Below are 19145 nucleotides of genomic sequence, written 5' to 3'. Positions count from 1 at the left end.
GTCCTGCTCTAGTCCTGCTCTAGTCCTGCTCTAGTCCTGACTCTGGGCACCAGCAGGAGGCCAGTCCCTGAAGTCCTCAGACTATTGACTATTTTTTGTTAATAACTAAAAGCAAAAATAATCATATTCCAACCCAGCTCCTGAAAAAGACCCAATCTGATCACTGACTATTAGAAATGATACAGACTGTATAAAGAAGTGGACTAAGTGAGTGTGACGTCACCCACAGCGTTCAGCTCCAGTCAAATGAAGCTCATCGAGGCTAGAGCAGTTAAAGCGCCTAATTTAGAGTCGAGTTACATATTTGGAATTCTGCTCATGAGTATCATAGCAACCAAAAGAGCTAATGCGGAGCGAGGTCTCTGGGAAAGAAGGCGCCTGATTTGTCTGTTATTAATGTTCATATCTTGATTTACAGACACAATAGTGAAATAAAAACCCCAGGATCATGTAGAGTGGGTTAATACGAACATTTAAGACCAAAATGATGAGTCAGACAGCAGCAGGTACAGATAGATAGAAATAGAAAGTGAATTGGACCCAGAACCGATGGAGCTGGAAGTGCGCCCATGATCACTACCTATTTGTAACACGTTAGCTAGCAGGCTATGTCCATTTATATATACGGTCTATGATGTTTAGGGACAATTATCAAAATGTCCAAAAAGAAAATGTATGTTTCATAAATGTATTTTTTATTCTTGTTTGCATTGGGCAAACACAGGACTCTCAAAGTTGTTAGGTCAGCTCCAAAGTAAAGACATCATGATATGGTTTTCCATCCCTGACCCAAACCACAGGAACATATATCAATGGACACGTGACATTTCTACATCTATCATTTTTCATCCTTTTATTTCTTCCCCCAAACACCACATTTTTGTCTTATTTCCTGCTCCACTTTCTACAGCAGAGGATCTTTTAAAGGAAGCCTAATTTTACTCACCAGGAGAACTGTGCTCTCTGCCGGCCTTTCTATTTGTGGAACATTTCACTCTCTGCGCAAGTACAAGTAGTTCAGACCAGCACACTCTCTGTAAAAACGCCTCAACATTATAGATTTGCCTTCCATTTGAAACCTGTACTTGTGTGTGTAAATCTGTTGAGCTACCAAATCGTTTTTTTCCAAACTCTTGCTGTATTCACGATGAAATGTGACTGGTTTGTTTCCATTTCACTTCCATTATTCTTCAATCAAAATGTAATCCTGTAATCGGCCCCAATTAGCAAATGGGAAAAGGCAAAACTTCCGGTTGCACAATGGCTGCGTTTTCATCACCTGAGTTTTAATGCTCATTTTGAGGAACAATCCCATCGTGCTGGTGGTGGTTGTTTGTCCAAAATCCTCCGTTGACCAACCAACTGGGATAAAGCCACATTTGTTGGGCACTTTACTAAAAAATGCACAAATTTCCCAAAGAAGAGTAGAAACCACGGCCTTTATATGTAAATGGCCAAAGCTAACCTGCTAGCCGCCGCGTTCCAAATAAGAAATGATCATGGGCGCACTTCCGACTGCTTCGACTCTGGCTCCAATTCACTTTACATTGAAAAATTGTCGCCCCTCTCTCTGTAACTGCTCCCGTCAGACTTGTCATTTTGGTGGCTGGAATTTTTAATATGCATCTGGGCTCCAAATTCGCCGCTATAACTGCTCTAGCCGCGATGAGCTTAATTTGACAGAAACCGAACGCTGCGGGTGATGTCCACTTCTTTAAACTGTCCATGTTCTGAGCGGACTATCAAACTGTGGGCACAACTGGGGCCTGATATTAAGATAACGCCCTGATAACGTTTAATTCTCTACATCATTGTGAGGTTTCTGGTTGGTGGCAAGGAGGGAAAAGTGACTGTGTGGGCGGGAGTCGTACTTGTTTTGTTTTCCACAAAAGCTGAACATATTAACCTGAGTATTTATTTGTGTATAGTGTATTGTCAAGCTAATGTTCTTCTTAATTAAAAAATCATTTGCTGTGGATCTTAGAAGCAGATGTCGAGAGCCGTTAGTCTCGTGTGTAAAAAGCTGTTTAATTATGAATGAAAACCTCCCTTCATTTTGAGTTAAGACCAGACCACAGTCATTGTTTCCATTGGTCAGCTTCTGCTCTGAGCACATCCGCCCATTTCCTTCCTTTAATCTCAATGTGAGGAAATGCTCCAGAAAACAGCCTCTACCCTTATCAGCTCTGCCACATACCACGAGCTCAGTTATTGGAAGTGTTTATAGCAACATTTAAACCTCAAAACTGACCAGACAGCAGTTCGAGTTATTTTAAAAATGTAGGCAAAATGAAAAAAAAAAAAAAAAAAGTAGTCAGCTCTATTATTCTATGTTTTTTGCTGTAAAACCCCTCACCACACACTTTATACACTTTTCTCACACAGGCATTAACATTTTCTCATATTTCTCTCTTGTTTAAACACTCTCAAAGTTCAAACCTTCGTAGACGCCTTTGTCGGTGCAGAACGTTTCATCGACACTGTGGGTTTTGTCAGTGGAGAAAACAAATTGCAAACATACAGCACTTCAGAGTCACACTGCGATCCAACATTTATGTAAATTTGTCTGAACACATTCTGTACTGTACAGGAGACACAGCACGGAGGAGACTGATGGACAATGGTCTACAGTCCAACAGCCAATCAAGACGCAGAACACAATGCACGTTCAGATGATGTAAAAAGCATGTCAAATTCCACCAAAAAACATCCACGAAACAGCGAGACCGCAAAAGATGAACCGCGATATAGCGAGGGACAACTGTACAGACTTTTTCACCTTCAACACTCTCAAAGCTCTTTGCATCCAGGAACCACTCACCCATTCACACACACATTCACACACACATTCATACACCAGTGTACACAGACACTGCAGTTCAAACCTCCAACCTTCGGATCAATGTGCAAACACTTTGTCTACTGTTCTTTGCAAATTTTAAATATTATGTATTATTTTTCTTGTCAGGCAACATCCCATGTACAATGGAGGGGAGCTGCGCTGGCAGCAGCCAAACCCCAGTCCCGGTGGTCCGTACCTGGCCTACCCCATTCTGTCGTCCCCTCAGCCTCCAGTGTCCAACGACTACACGTACTACCAGATCATGCCCGCCCCCTGCACCCCCATGATGGGCTTCTACCAGCCCTTCCCCGGGCCGTACCCTGGTCCCGTCCAGGCCGGAGTCGTGAACCCGGTGTCCACAGATGTTGGTGACCGAACGCTGCCTCTGGGCCCAGCCTACGGACTGGCCAATCAGAGAGGGAGGGGCCTGGTGCGTCCCGCTGTGCTCCCAAAGGTAATGGAGGGTCTCTCGAGTCTATATAGTACTGTGTTATGTAGTGTTAACCTCCTAAGACCTGAGCTCTTTTATGGTTTTATTAAATTCTCTTTATTTTTACATCATCAGGTCCAATCAGCCCAAATAACAAAGAATTAACTTTTTACATGATGTAGTTTCTGAGAAAAGTGATGTAAAACGAATGTTCTCATATGTGGACTTGTTTAATCATTTTGATAAAATATTTGAATAATGATTTGCAAAAACTATTAAAACCCTGAACACAGCAACATTTGTCCTGAGTAAAAACAAAATGAGAAACAACAATTGTGCCTCTTGGAACAATGTGTCTCGTGAAGAGATAGGAGCAGGAGACATGTGACTATACAAAAAATAAAATCAAATATTCTAAACATTCTAAACTCTTAAAAATGTTCTAAATTGAATATATTTGTGCATTGTTGCTGTTCTTCTATGCTGTTGTTATTCTTTGCATTGTGGCCTAGACAACTCAAAATGTGTTGTCCACATATGAGGACACCAGGTCCTAGGAGGTTAAAGGTCCTATGCTACACAAAACTGACCTTCTGAGCTTTAAGTCGTGTTATAATGTCATTACCTCGTCAAAAACAGACCTGGAGTTGTGTTTTGTTTCATTCACACATGTTTGAGTCGCACTTTATTATTAGTCTGTAACATCTCCAAAGCTCAAAATGCACTGTTCCACTTTGTGATGTCATGAAGTGGTAGTTTTCAAGTTAGCGGCTCCTTTTACCTTTAGTTCTGTAGAGATTGATAATTCCAGGACTGATTCTAGTGAAGGTGTATGAAGTTTAAAAACGCAGTGGAGCACTTTCTGTATTACCACATGATGACATCACAAAGTGGAACAGAACAACTCAGCCTAAATATGCAGGGTTTGTGTGTTAAACATGTGTGAATGAAAGACAACTCCAGGTCTGTTTGTGATGAGGAAACTACATTAGGACAGATCAGAAAACGGAGTAATATGGGCCCTTTAAGTGTAGTAATAAAGCGTACAGCGTCTCAGATGATGTAACCCAGACGTTTGTGCTACAGCAGCAGCCGGGGGCCTGTTCTCAGAGGGGCCGCAGACCCCCCACTCGCAGTGTGGCCGTGCAGAAGGAGGTCTGCACCGTGGGGCCCGACGGCAGGACCAAGACAGTGATGCTCGTGGACGCAGCGCAGCAAACAGGTGACCATCAGCCTGAGAATGTACCGTACTACTGTTGCCATGGAGACTGTAAAATGTTACAGCATGTGGATTTTAGAGCTTATTATGTAACATAGCTAAATTGTTTTGATTCATGATGTGCGTTTGATGGGCCTGTCATGATAATCACTATATCAACTTATTGTTCAATATATGAAAGATGGAACAATATATACCATACCGTATTTTCCGGACTATAAGTCACACTTTTTACGTAGTTTGGCCGGAGGTGCGACTTATACTCAGATGCGCCTTATATGTGAAATGTTTTTTTTTCTTCATTATTATGCATTTTTTGGCTGGTGCGACTTATACTCCAGTGTGACTTATACTCCGGAAAATACAGTATATAGTTTCTTTGCTCTGGTAGGAAAGGTTTTGTAGTATTTTTTGGTGCTACGATAAAATTTGAGAACTTCTATGGCCGACTTCCATATTTGGAATTCCGATCGAGAGTATCATAGCAACCAAAGAGCCAATCTGGAGCGAGGCTGTTTGGCAAGGCTAATCTGCCCGCACCACTGGTTTAGCAGGGATAATTTGGCAACACTGTCAATCAAACTTGTTGCTAACGTTAGTGAGAGCGACCTCAGGGAAAGAAGACGCCTGATTTGTCTGTTATTAATGTTCATATCTTGATTTACAGACACAAGAGTGAAATAAAAATACCAGAACATTTTAATACCAACATGACGAGTCTGACAGCAGCAGTTACAGAAAGAAGGGAGATGGTCTTTCAATGTAAAGTGAACTGGAGCCAGAGTCGATGGAGCTGGAAGCGCGTCCATGATCACTTCCTGTTTGGAACGCATCGACTAGCAGATTAGCTATGTACATTTATATAAACAGCCCATTTTTAACCATATTGTCCATTTCAGAGTAAAATTTGAGCATAGTGCTGCTTTAGGGTTGTATCAGTGCCATAAATTAATTTTACTATTATCGTTTATTATCTTCTATATTTACCTGAGCAGTAATAAACCTTAAAATATTACATCGTTTTGCGTAACAGTGTCATAAAAGATCACACTAGCTACTTTCAGTCATTGACCTTAGCGCTGTGCTTTCTGACGGTAAGCTCACAAAGACAAGGAAATACCCACAATGCACTGCTACCTGGTATGATCCGAATGCTGGTAGTATTTGTAAAATGACTGAAAGATTGATGTACAAGATTAGTTTGAACCTGAGTGCATTCACCTCACACTCCTTAGGCATGAGTTTACAACAATGACTCCTCCTTCTTGTCTAAAGGTAACCGGAGTGCAGCTGTTACAATTACAACTAAGCTTGATTAATCGACTAGACAAAATAATCGTATTCGTTATCTGGACTATTTAGACTCTAGTACATATGAAAAGCCTTTTTGGCAAAGCAAGGACAGTTTATTTGTATAGCATAATTAATACACAAAGTAATTCAAAGTGCTTTACAGAATACAACAAATTGAAACATAAATAATCATGAAATTAACATTAAAAGAGAAGAAACAGAATAAAAACCTTTTTCTAACACAAGACTGCACATTGTCAAATCAAAATGTACAGAAATAATAAATACATTTTGATTTTCATAAATATTTAACGCTTTATTTGGTTAAAAATGTATCTAAAAAGTCTCTGTTTACAACATATCTGTGTAATACCTCAGTCGTCCAGGTCTGACCCACAACAAAAGAAAAATATAAAATCTGTAACTGGAAAAAAACACTGTAGGAGTGAAGACGGTGTGGAATAGGTGTGAAATCACTCATTAGGGGCTTGAATGACTATCCTAAGTAGGACTCAGGCACAGTGCACACTTAGAGTAGCACAATAGACCTAGCCAACAAACAAACTGTAAACAATAGGTGTTTTGAGTTTCAGTGTCGTTATCTCCTCCCTTCAGACAGATATAAGGCAGTGTCCAGCAGTAATCTGACCACAACTGAAGAAGCGGCTTGGACGAGCAGCCAAACATCTTCACTCCTACAACTTTTTGTGCCGTTGTCTGCAACCAGTCTCTAAAAAGCCACGAGTGTACGTTATTTAAATGTTTGTAGCATACCAAAGAGTATTCATTCTATTGAAGTTAGATTTATTTTACTGTGTCTGAGCAAATCCCATGCATAAAATTGAAAGCAGAAAGAATAATGATAATTTTGTAGAGTAAATTTTAAACATAAAATGCACCAAAATGCAGGAAATTACATATAATTTGCTCAAAACCCCCAGACCCCCTAAAAACACTTGAAATAAGTCCACAAGTCCACATAAATACAAAACGTTGCATATTCTTTATAAAGTATTAATAGTTGCAAACAGTTGACTTACTTCTTTCAAATTAATTTATAAAGCTTGTTACTTGTAAAAAACATTTGGCTCTTTCTGACTCATTTGGTTTGAAATGGGCCAAGCGGCTCTTTTATGAGAGATGATGTAATGACATTTTCTCCTGTAAAAGCTCCAAACACTAAATCTAAAATGTGAAAGAGCTGCTACATTTTAATAAGAGATATAAAAGTCTACAACTCTGATAAATACTTAGTTTGTACCTGACAGGGCCTGACGGGACAAGGCTTTCTCCGCCGCTGCCCCACCTCCTGGAACACCCTGCCCAAACACATCAGACACTCACCCACACCATAGACTGTTTATATAAATGGACATAGGTAACCTGCTAGCCACTGCGTTCCAAACAGGAAATGATCATGGGCGCGTTTCTAGCTCCATCGAAACACCTTTTGTCTGTTAAGCTCCCCATAGTTCAGTATCAGGGGCGGTGCCAGACGTTTTTGGTTGGAGGAGCTATCGGGGTGGCCCACGTTCTTCAATGGGGGCGCTCACTTAACATGTTGATTTGGAGCCTTATATGGATGTTAGCTCACCCGCTCCGTCTGCCATGTTTGCTTCGCTGTTGTAGTTTCTCGGGAATGATTAAAACGTATATGTGGACATCTTTTCTCATAATATAAAAAAAAAAAAAATCTTAGTTTTTACACGCAACAGGTCCCAATCAGCCCAATTAACAAAGCAAAATTAATAAAGCAAGTCACGCACACGGGTTCTAGGAAATTTAAACAAGCTTAAACGTAGCTGGCCCCTGTAATGATTTATGAAAACTAATATGGATTTATAATATATTTTTTTAATTTTTTGTAGTCTCATTTTGAACAAATTCTGTCGCCATTTGCACATTTTTAGTCGAGATTGGATGTACTATGAAAATGTTGAAAAACTTTTTTGGGGAGCTATGGGGGGGGGGGGGGACTTTGTTCATTCTAGAGGAGGCTAGCGCCCCCTCATGCCCCCTTCCTGGCACCGCCCCTGCTCAGTGCCTCTTTTAATAAGAATTTTTCAAATAAAATGATGTCACGGCAAAACCTCTATATTTTGACTTGTCGACTAAAATAAACCCTCTTTAAAAACTAACCCAGACTAAAAATCTCCGTGCGATTTTAAAATGAGCAGCTTGGGCGCGTGAGGTCGTAGTGTGAGAGGAAACGGGACACAATGCCCGTAAGTTCAATCTCGTCCAGCGGGTTGACTTCAGACTAAGGAATGTCAAGTTTCCAGTTTGGGAATACCACGAGAAGACAGGCATGTAAACAGTACTAGCAAACGGCCTTCAAGTATGTACTCAGAGCTGGTTTTAATGGTTCTAGTTGTGTTAATGTACGCAGCAGGTGTGTGAATTTCAAATATAGTACTTGTTTTTTGGTTCAGTCCTTGCTGGCTGTCTTACTTTTTTAAAATTACAATTAACACTTTAACTACTATATATTAAAAATTAGAGCTGAAAAACTGAACTGAAAAAAAAAGATTGTTGTCGCATTTTTATAATTGTAATCGATATCCTTTGGCCTGTCAGGATTACACATTTTGAAGTTTGATGTATCGCTGAAGTAAATATTGACGATAAAAGTTAATATTGAAGCTCGTTTACGCCACTGACAAAAACCCAAGAGCAGATTTAAACCACAAAAACTGTTCTAAATCTACAATATTGTTAAAAATCATGAGCTGCAAGACATAAACAGCAGAATGAAACACTTTAGTTGTTAGTTTGCATCTGTAATGAGTCAGACAAGTTGTTATTTCGAACTTTTGCAGGTTAAATCTTATCGTCTCGACAAAAATGACCAAAAAGTAGAGCAAAGAAAATGTACACATTGACCTAAAAAAATGTGGTTCCAGCTTCATACATAGAACGATAAGTTAATAGTGATTTTCAAGACGCTAAATCACATAAGAAAAGACCTTTTTATACCAAAGACGAGTGGTGGTGGTGTTATTAAAACAAAATGTCCAAAAATAATGAATATTTTCTGAGTTATATGAATAATAATGCACGTTTTTATTCCTAAATATTCAAAATCTACTGGTCAGTGGTTCAGTTTAGCTGTTCGGCTAATCTGATAGTGAACGTGGACTGTGTAAGCTAATGCTAATCTTGATTAAGACAAAGATCGTTAGCATCTTTTTGTCCATTTTAACTGACAATAGTGAAGTTATTTATGTGCGTTACCAGTAAGTACTGTTCCGCTTTAGTTCCCATAATGCCCTTAGGAATATTTGAGAGGCACATCCATCACTTCTGTCAGCATTCATAAAAGCAGCATTACTTACTTTATTACTTTAAAGAATGTAGCTGTGTTAAATAACGAAGTCCTGTGTAATGTCAGGGGGAGGAATCGATGCAGGAGTGGGACTTTGTCACAGAAATAACTGGACTTTAACTGGAGTCGAACTGGACTTTGTAACAGAACGAACTGGACCTTAACTGGACTCAAACTGGACTTTGTAACAGAACGAACTGGACTTTGTAACAGAACAAACTGGACTTTCTAACAGAACTAACTGGACTTAAACTGGACTCGAATTGTCCAGTTAAAGTCCAGAACTAACTGGACTCGAGCTTCAAACCGGACTTTGTATCATAACTAACTGGACTCGACCGGGACTTTGTATCAGAACTAACTGGAATTAAACCTTAGTAAATAAAAAAAAAAAGAGACTTATTTTTGAGAATTGTGTAGAGGGTTTTGAAAATATGGCATTTTAATGGAGGTAATGTTTCAGTGTGATTTTTGAAAACCTCTCAGACTTTATCTACTGCTGCTCCTTCAGTGTTTTTTGTGCGTTGTGGTATGTTCCTTAAGTTTTGAAGGTTAATGTCTTAACAACTCCAGGTCTGTTTGTGATGAGGAAACAACATTATAATAGAAATCAGAGAATAGCGTAATATGGACCCTTTAATAGTGACTTTAATTCATTTTATTGACACTATATTTGCTCCCTGTCCCGTCTGCAGATTTCCCCGGTGACTTGTCGGGCCGTTGTTCAGCCGATCGCATCAGTCCTTTGTCGTGGAAAAACAGAACGAAGCGAAGACGGCAGCCCCAAAGCGCAGAGAGCTACAGCGAGCCGGGCACTAGCGAGGCCGACATCGACAGTGACAGCGGATACTGCAGTCCCAAACACAACCAGCAGGGGGCCACGCAGCGCACCTCAGAGGCCGCCCCTGGGACTACAGGACAGGGCGTGGAGGCTGGTGTGATGACAGGTAAAGACACACTCATCACAAACAGACCTGGAGTTGTGTTTTGTTTCATTCACACATGTTTAACACACAAACCTGCATATTTAGAGTTCTTCTCTCAAACTGAAAACACTGTTCCACCTTGTGATGTCATAATGCAATCCACTGTGTTTTAAACTCCACACACCTTCACTAGAATCACTTGGATCATTTCAGTCCGGGAATTGCCATTTTCTACTGAATTAAAGGTAAAAGGAGCTGTTAACTTTAAAACTACCACTTCATGACATCACAAGGTGGAACAGAGGGTTTTGAGCTTTGGAGATGTAGACAGACTAATAATAAAGTTTTACTCAAACATGTGTGAATGAAACAAAACATAACTCCAGGTCTGTTTTTGAGGAGTAAACATTATTATATAGATCTGAAAATAGTGTAATATGTGTAAGTTAACTCCTAAATAAGATTACAGATTAAATGATATTCTTTAAATCACATTGAAAAAAAAAAAAAAAAAATGGGTACAGCGTTTTTTTAATTTGTATTAGAAAAATGTATTGGGTGATTTTATTGATGTCAAAACAACCAGACAACATTAACTCCCTCTGAATGAAATTTTGATGTGTACATTATTGGAGAGTGTCTATTCTCCCTTTCTCTTTATTTGTCAGGGAACATGCACAAATGCATTAATCTTACAAACGAAGAGATGATTTGTACCAGATTTAGCTACTGCTACTTTCCATGTGCAGTTCCTGAGCAGGTGAACACACATTAAAAATACACTTTTCATTACAATTACATTATAAGACTAAGAGTTCATCAGTAACATTAGCAGGAAAATACAATAAAATGTCCCCATGTCCTGTATAGTATGTTTCCTACAGTCCAAACACATATAAAACTCATTATGTGCAGGTTTTTACAGTGAAACAGAACGAATGAACCAGACTGATGTGACACATTTGATCATTTAAAATGCACTTTTTCTAGTAAAATTATTAAGATCTACAGACAATTTGAGACTCTCTGGAGCTGATTCCACTGTCTGCAAAAACTGTTTGAAAAGAAAAGGCGGCTGAGCAAAGGCCAAGGATTTACAGCGATATAAAAATATTAACTGCATACCCCATGTCCAAACACAGTGTCCTGTTTCACTTGTTTTGTTGTTTGGATTCTCAGGTGGGACGTGGGGGCGGAGTCTGTCCTCTCAGGGGACGCAGAAGTCTTGGGGCGACAGGAACGGGCCTTTTTTACGAGCGGACCAAAGGAAACCGGAGCAGAGGAACTTCTCACAGGTACAAGGCCCAAGTTTGTGTTGTTCTAAAGCAGGCATGACCAAACTACGGCCCCGGGGCCAAATGCGGCCCTCAGACCAATTTTTCTCGGCCCTCAAGCTTCTACGTGAATTGGCCCATATTACCTTAAACAGTACTTTTTACTGTACATTTCTGAAAATCAAATATTTAATGCATCCCTTTGAGGATTTAAGCATGAATAAAGCTTTAGTGGTTCAGTTTAACTTGTAATAAACACACAGATTTGAAGTATTCACTGTAATGGCGCCCAGTCTATGGCCCTCAATCGGCCCTCAGCTTTGTCTATGTTTTTATACGTGGCCCTTAATGAGAAAAGTTTGGACACCCCTGTTCTAAAGCAATGACACTCAATGTTTTTGTCTCCAATAACGCCCAAGATCTGGTCCACAAGCCAGCTACCCCCCTAACTCGAGTACCAGGCAAATAAATCTGTTGCAAAGTACCACATCACAAAGTGGTACAGAGCATTTTGAGCTGTGGAGATGTTACAGACTAATAATAAAGTGTTACTCAAACGTGTGAATGAAACAAAACACAACTCCAGGTCTGTGTGGGATGAGGAAACAACATTAGAACAGATCAGAAAACAGAGTAACATTGGCCCTTTAAACTTGAGCTGTAACTAACACAATAAATTAAACAACATACCGGTAATTAAAATCTATGTAATAACTGACTGAACACGTGCGGGCTAAGCGTGCGTGCGGGCTAAGCGTGCGTGCGGGCTAAGCGTGCGTGCGGGCTAAGCGTGCGTGCGGGCTAAGCGTGCGTGCGGGCTAAGCGTGCGTGCGGGCTAAACATGCGCGCAGGCTAAGCGTGCGGGGGCTAAACATGTGCGCAGGCTAATCGTGTGGGGGCTAACAGCTATATAATCTATATGACAAAAAGTGTAAAAACTCCAGTTGTTTTTTATAGCATCTGTGTTTCTGTTTCAGGATTTCCACAGTGGTTTTCAGCAGAGGCCTCAGCCCCTCCAGACAGAGCAGAGGCTGCAGTCCGCTGTGGCCGCGGGCTCCGAGCTCACTCCAGAGCCACTGTACTTCCAGGTGAGAACAATACAACACATGTATTTAAACTGTGTGAAAGTATTTTCGAAGTCCTTGAACAGATATGACACTTTTAAATGGGTTGATGTGGAAAAGGTTGATGCAGTGATGGAGATATATTTCTATAATGTTTGTGGTAGTGTTCAAGTTATTGGTAATGCTAATTGATCATGTTTTTTTGCCTCTTTTTCCTTGTCTTATACATTTTTATGGCATGATGTTTGGGCTCATATTTCCAACACGAAATAAACAAAAACTTTCAACTGGAACTAAGTTTGAACTATAGTGATATGTGATAGCAGCAGTTCATGTGGTATCATAGACTGTATTTATAAATGGACATAGCTAACGTGCTAGCCGCTGCATTTCAAATAGGAAATGATCATGGGTGCACTTCCTGCTCCATTGACTCGGGCTCCAATTCACTTTCCACTGAAAAATTTTCACTCCTCTCTCATCATTTTGGTTTTAAAGTTAAAATTATTTTGCTATTTTGTCCATAAATCAAGATATGAACATTAATAACAGACCGATCAGGTGCCTGAAGTTGCTCCTTTTAGCATTAGCAACAGGTTTGATTGACCCTGCTAAACCAGCAGTGCAGGCGGGAAGGGGGCATTACCTTCAACAGCCTCGCTCTGGATTAGGGATAGGACCATAAACAATAATATCATTTATCGTGATAAAAAGGACAGACTATAATCCTTTGTGGGACATTTTATATAATCATGATAGTCGTCAACGAAGATAATCGCCGTTGTATCACCAAAATGTGCAGACGAAATCTACTTCTCCTCATGATCTCTTTTAGATCACTGCTCTATTCAATTAAATCTATTAAGAACACTGAATCTCTGGTTCATAGTGAATTGCAAAAAAGTTTAAAATAAAAATACATCGCAAGTTATAATGTTTACAGTGTCATCTATAACTGCTCTAGCCGCGATGAGCTTCATTTGACTGGAGGTGAACGCTGTGGGTGACGTCACACTCACTTAGTCCACTTCTTTATACAGTCTGTGTGTGGTATAATAATTATAAAGTATAATCTGCATCCCACAAATTCTTCCACTTTTTCAGGATGAAGACGAGTTTCCAGATTTGGCGTCGGCAGGAGGTCGCAGTTCCAAACCAGAGCCTCCCTCAGCGCAGGCTCAAACCCCGCCCACAGCGCTCCCCAAAGCCCTGGTAACACCTCACACATACTTTTTCATTGATTTCATTCATTCTTGTGATTTTAATGTAATGTAAGCATCAAACGACGAGGATCTGTGCGTTTTGAGTTGTTTTAATGTGCTGTTACCGCGGCTATAAACTGAAACGGCTCACCTGTCGATCTGAAAAAAGTCCGTTCACGATCTGGAAATGTCTAAAAGATGAATTATTTCTGTGTTTTACATGAAGCTAGTCCCTACGTTCTAGAGTCACAACAGTTGCGCATTTGTTTACATGTTGCTATGGCGACGTGCGCAGAGCAGTGATATAGAATGTGATTTAACTGTTGCCGGAACTACTTGTGCTTTATGCAGAATAAACACACGGCATTCTCAGTGACCATTGTGAACACAGACCGTATAAAGAAGTGGACTAAGGGAGTGCAATAATCGGCGATAATCGTTCGTGGGACATTTTACATAATCGTCAACAAAGATAATCGTCATTGTATCACCAGAATGTGCAAAAAAAACCTATGTAAGTGCAGGGGCGTCGACAGGGGGGGCAAAGGGGTCTGTTGTCCCGGACCCCAGGGTCTTAGGGGGCCCACAATTGTGAGGCTTTTTGACCCGGGCCTCCTAATTTTTGTTGATGGCTCTGTTTATCCAGAATGATCTCCGCTAGATCGTAGCTGTTTCCACTGATAAGAAAATATAATTATATAAAAGTTGTTTAAACATGGAACTTGTTCATAACATTACAATTATAATTATTCATATCCATAATATTTCAAAACTGTCAGCAACTTCCGACCAAGAGTATCATAGCAACCAAAGAGCCAATCCAGAGCGAGGCTGTTGAAGGTAACTCCTTTTTTAGCAGGGAACGGGCACTTAGCAACGTTGTCAATCAAACCTGTTGCTAACGCTAGTGGGAGCAATCTAAAGGAAAGAAGGTGTCTGATTTGTTTGTTATTAGTGTTCATACCTTGATTTATGGACAAAATAGCAAAATAAAAACCTCATCATGTAGAGCGGGTTAAAACGAACATTTAAAACCAAAATGACAAATCTGGCAGCACCAGTTACAGAGAGAGACATAGTTTTTCAATAGAAAGTGAATTGGAGCCAGATGATCACTTCCTATTTAGAATGTTTCAGCTAGCACGTTAGCTATGTCCATTTATATAAACAGTCTATGGTTGCATAAAATTCTGTAATTCACTGTCCTACTAAATATAATTATTTTTCTCATTTGAATCTCAGTCTGTCCAAAAATATAAATGTGTTTTTCTGCATCGCTCTAAAACATGAAAATGACCCCGGGAGTTGCCACGTAGGCTAAAATAATTTTCATTCTCGACAGCTGGATAATCTGCCAGAAAACTCCCCCATCAGCATTGTACAAACTCCGATCCCCATCACCACCTCCGTCCCCAAACGCGCCAAGAGCCAGAGGAAGAAGGCGCTGGCTGCAGCCCTGGCAACCGCTCAGGAGTACTCCGAGATCAGCATGGAACAGAAGAAACTGCAGGTACGGCGCTGGGAGCACTTCAGACGTCATTCACACTTTATAAAAATAGCGTTCTTCCTCTGTGGAGATGTGTCACACTTTGGCCCCGTGCAAACTGTCTCCAGGTGCCAACAGTTTCCACTTCTGGTTTGTTCACACATGGAGCAGACGATGGAGTTTGGAGTGTGTCACTCAAGACTTGGCTCAAATTAATAACTGTATTGTTTTGGTTTATAATCTTAGAGGACAACTATTATGACCATATTGTGGCAGTTGTTAATTGTCAGTTTCACAGAGCACTTAGTTCTAATAAGTAATTTTATAGATTTTGTTGGATCATTTGTTGGATCATAGAGGTATTAACTGTAGCACATAATATATTTAGATAACCTTATAAGCTCCGCCCCCGTCACAGCGCTATCACATTACAATCAGCGTTAATGAAACTACTGCACATCACACCAGGTTTGTGAAGTTGTAGTGTGTTGTTTTGTATCATGTTTTTGTATATTTATGGAGAATTGTGTGGGAGCATGGGTGATGTAGCCTTGACTGATCTATTAGTATTTATTTGTTTTGATTTTGTTTGTTTTTTTGTTTTTATTTAAAGCCACACAGACAGACCTACACTCTCATTAAAAATGCTTAAAATGTCTAAGATGTATTAATGAGACAGAAGACATAACGGGACAGTTTGTAGATAAGAAAAGAAAATGATAAATATAAAAATAAACCATGAGTGAATGTAGCGTGTGTGTTTGTGTGTGTTCTATGCTTATGTGTGTGTGCTGTATGCATGCGTGTGTGTGCATATGTCGTGTGCTTCTGTTTGTGTTGTATGTGTGTGTGTGTGCTGTGTTTGTGTGCATTTTGTATGCTCATGTGTGTTTGGGTTGTGTTTTTGTGTGTGTGTGTATTCTATGCTTGTGTGTGTGTGTGTTGTGTGTGTTGCATGCTTATGTGTGTGTTGTGTATGTGTTGAGGTGTGTGTGTGTGTGTTGTATGCTTGTGTTTGTGTGTGTAAGCTAAATTATGTTGAATTTGAAGGAAAGAGAAAGAGAGTAAGAGGGTTGAGCTCAAGTGGAAAAATGAACAAGACAAGAGATGTAAAAATAAAATAAAAAATGGTAGTGATTTAAAAAAAAAAAGTCAGACCTGTGTGCGCCGTGTTTGTTGGTGTTGACCCTCACACATCCAGTCATTCCAGCAGAAACCTCATAGACATGACACTACACCGGAGATGGTCAGGTCCTCTGCCGTTGTCCTCTGAGTCTCACTGTGTGTCTTTTTCTTTCTGATGTTTTTTTCCCTCTCGTTTCGACAGGAGGCTGTGACCAAAGCCACAGGGAAAAGGAGCAAAGCCCAGGTCCAGCTGGACATGGACGACATCCTGACCGCTCTGGCCAAACACCAACAGGCCATGAAAGCTCGGCAGATCACCAACACCAAACCACTGTCTTTTGCAGGTGATGCTAACTGTAGGCACTGCTCGGTCTGAGTCTATGATAGGCTTTAATCTGAGTTTTATTTTCACATAATAACACCAGAAAGAACTGATTTAGTTGGAACTACAACAGGTGAGCTGATTTGTGCTGATGAACAAGTCTCTCTCAAAACCTTTACAGTCACAAGCTAGCTAGCATTAGTCAACAGTTTTTCAGTTAGCCGCTCTCACGTTTTTGATGAAAATAAAACTCCTAAACAGGACCATGAACGCTCGGATTGATCACAGGCTCTTGAAAATGTGCTGTTTAAATCCATTTTGTGTTTTTTCTTGCGTGTTCAGACTTTTTGACAGTTTTTGCTAATGTGTACACAGTGTCACCATGGTAACTGATGAACATTCCACCATACACATACATACAGAATACCCCCAGTCACTGCAAAGTATCGATAAAAAGTTCTTATGCCACATACACACACACCTGTACAAACTGTAATTTCTCAGCTCCTTTTTGTTTTTAAAGTCCATGCAACTTCACCAGACTCAATTTTAACTCACACTTACATCAATTTAAAGCTTCGGTGCCCCACTTTTTTCTAAATTTGTACATTTTGTTTTTTGTCAACCCGTAAGTAAGCAGTGCTCTGATTGGCTGCGTCAGTCCATTCTAGTTTCACTTCACAGTCTGAAAAAGCAGTTCTAAAGCAAAACCGAAAATTAATGTGTAAATGCTAATAATGCGCTCAAGGGTTTGTGAGAGCTACAGCTGGATTTCAGTTGTAGTTTAATAGTGGTAAAAAGTTGTTTAAATGTGTAATACAATTGTGTAGGACTTTCATATAAGCCAGGACTGATTTTTTTTTTTCGGTATTTTGTCTTTAGTTGGGACCACACTCCCTTATCACAGCATGAGTCTGAGCTTTGGGTCGGCCATGTTGAAAACCCAACAGAACTGCACTCCCCACAATCCCCTGGACTCCACTGCACCACGAGTGAAACGAGGGAAAGAAAGAGAGATCCCCAAAGTCAAGAGGCCCACCGCTCTCAAAAAGGTTTGGGGGATTACACAGTATTTGGGGTCATGGATTTATTATATGAATGTACTTATGTTGTGTTTTTTTTGTATTTTGCCATTGGAGTATTTTCAAGGAGAAGATTTAAAGGGCCCAAATTACACTGTTTTCTGATCTGTTCTAATGTTGTTTTCTCATCACAAACAGATCTGGAGTTGTGTTTTGTTTCATTCACAGATGTTTAAAACACAAACCTGCAGATTTACGCTGAGTTCTTCATCTCTCAAACTGAAAACACTCTGTTTCACCTTGTGATGTCATCATGTGGTGATACAGGAAGTGCTCCATTGTGTTGTTAAAATCCACACTCCATTTCTAGAATCATTTGGATGATTTCAGACTGGAATTTTCAATCTCTACTGAACTAAAGGTAAAAGGAGCTGTTAACTTGAAAACTACCACTTCATGACATCACAAGGTGGAACAGGGTTTTGAGCTTTGGAGATGTAGACAGACTAATAATAAAGAGTTACTCAAACATGTGTGAGGAGGTAACAGGATTATAACATGACGTAAAGCTTGCAAGAGTCGATTTCATGTAATCTAGGATCTTTTAAACTAAAGTGTAAAATGTATGGATATAAGGATATTTTTACTTGACTGAATGTGTTCTTGTGTGCAGTTTTATTTGCTATAAACTGCATTAAAACTTAAAAGTCTCAAGATGTAGTCATTTCCTCAAGACTTTCCTTAAGAGATTTAAAATTATTTCTATGAGTTTGACACTGGTTTTGCTCTCACAAAGTCCTTTCCTGGCTTGTACTTGTATTGATGTATTTTTCACTCAAATTTCGTCCTCTTAGATCATTTTGAAGGAGCGCGAGGGGAAGAAAGGAAAGAAACCGTCTGAACCAGAGTCTTCAGGTTTAGAGGAGCAAAGTGACGAGTGTCTGAACTTCACCGATGACCTCACACAAGAACCTGCCTCACAAGAAGGTAAAAGGTCACGTTTAAAGGCCTGGGAATCTCTTGCAAAAGAAAAATAAAATCTGTCAACTGGACAAAATGTTGTAGGAGTGAAGACGTTTCTCTGCTCGTCCAAGTCTCTTCTTCAGTTGTGGTCAGATTCCTGCTGGACACTGCCTTATATCTGTCTGAAGGAGGAGCTAACTACACTGAAACTAAAAACATCTGTTGTTTACGGTTTCTGTTTGTTGGCTAGGTCTATTGGGCTACCTTAAGTGTGCACTGTGCCTGAGTCGTACTTAGGATAGTCATTCAAGCCCCTAATGAGTGATTTCACATCTATTAGCATCCTGGCTAGCTCTGTTGTTCTGTCTTTCTTTGTTTTGCTTTAGGTCTGAGGATGGAGTTATAGATAGATGATGGGCCCCATTCCTGGCCCTAACAAAAATAGCTTCTTTAACTCCCCTCTCAAACCATTTATTTTCTTTGGCTCAGATCTGTACCTCACAAAGTAGTTAGTGGCTTTTAGATGGGTTTGTAAGGCAGATTGTGGTCCTGAGCTGATCTCTCGACATTCTTTTTTTTAATTATAATTGTATTTTTTGATAGATTTTATAATACAAATTATGCATGTATTGTACACATGACATACATCCTT

The 19145-nt window shown here is 39.9% G+C and overlaps 1 protein-coding gene across 2 annotated transcripts in view; it reads left to right on the top strand.

The window, feature by feature from the left end:
• The window catches only part of secisbp2l (SECIS binding protein 2-like), a 57068-nt gene that overhangs the window by 22975 nt on the left and 14948 nt on the right, over positions 1-19145 (top strand). Inside the window, exons 3-12 of one of the 2 annotated variants that reach the window (XM_033985022.2) lie at positions 2969-3296; positions 4359-4494; positions 9805-10056; positions 11215-11330; positions 12287-12397; positions 13478-13585; positions 14918-15085; positions 16389-16530; positions 17391-17560; positions 18385-18517. In XM_033985022.2, the coding sequence (XP_033840913.1) occupies positions 2969-3296; positions 4359-4494; positions 9805-10056; positions 11215-11330; positions 12287-12397; positions 13478-13585; positions 14918-15085; positions 16389-16530; positions 17391-17560; positions 18385-18517 (1664 nt within the window). The remainder of the gene's footprint in view (positions 1-2968; positions 3297-4358; positions 4495-9804; positions 10057-11214; positions 11331-12286; positions 12398-13477; positions 13586-14917; positions 15086-16388; positions 16531-17390; positions 17561-18384; positions 18518-19145) is intronic. The other variant, XM_055230948.1, reaches the window with a different exon arrangement.

This window comes from Periophthalmus magnuspinnatus, chromosome 3 (genome assembly GCF_009829125.3).
Source record: "Periophthalmus magnuspinnatus isolate fPerMag1 chromosome 3, fPerMag1.2.pri, whole genome shotgun sequence".
Taxonomy (NCBI): Eukaryota; Metazoa; Chordata; class Actinopteri; order Gobiiformes; family Gobiidae; genus Periophthalmus; species Periophthalmus magnuspinnatus.
Note: the sequence above shows the minus strand (reverse complement) of the source record. Positions and strands in the feature narration are given on the sequence as shown.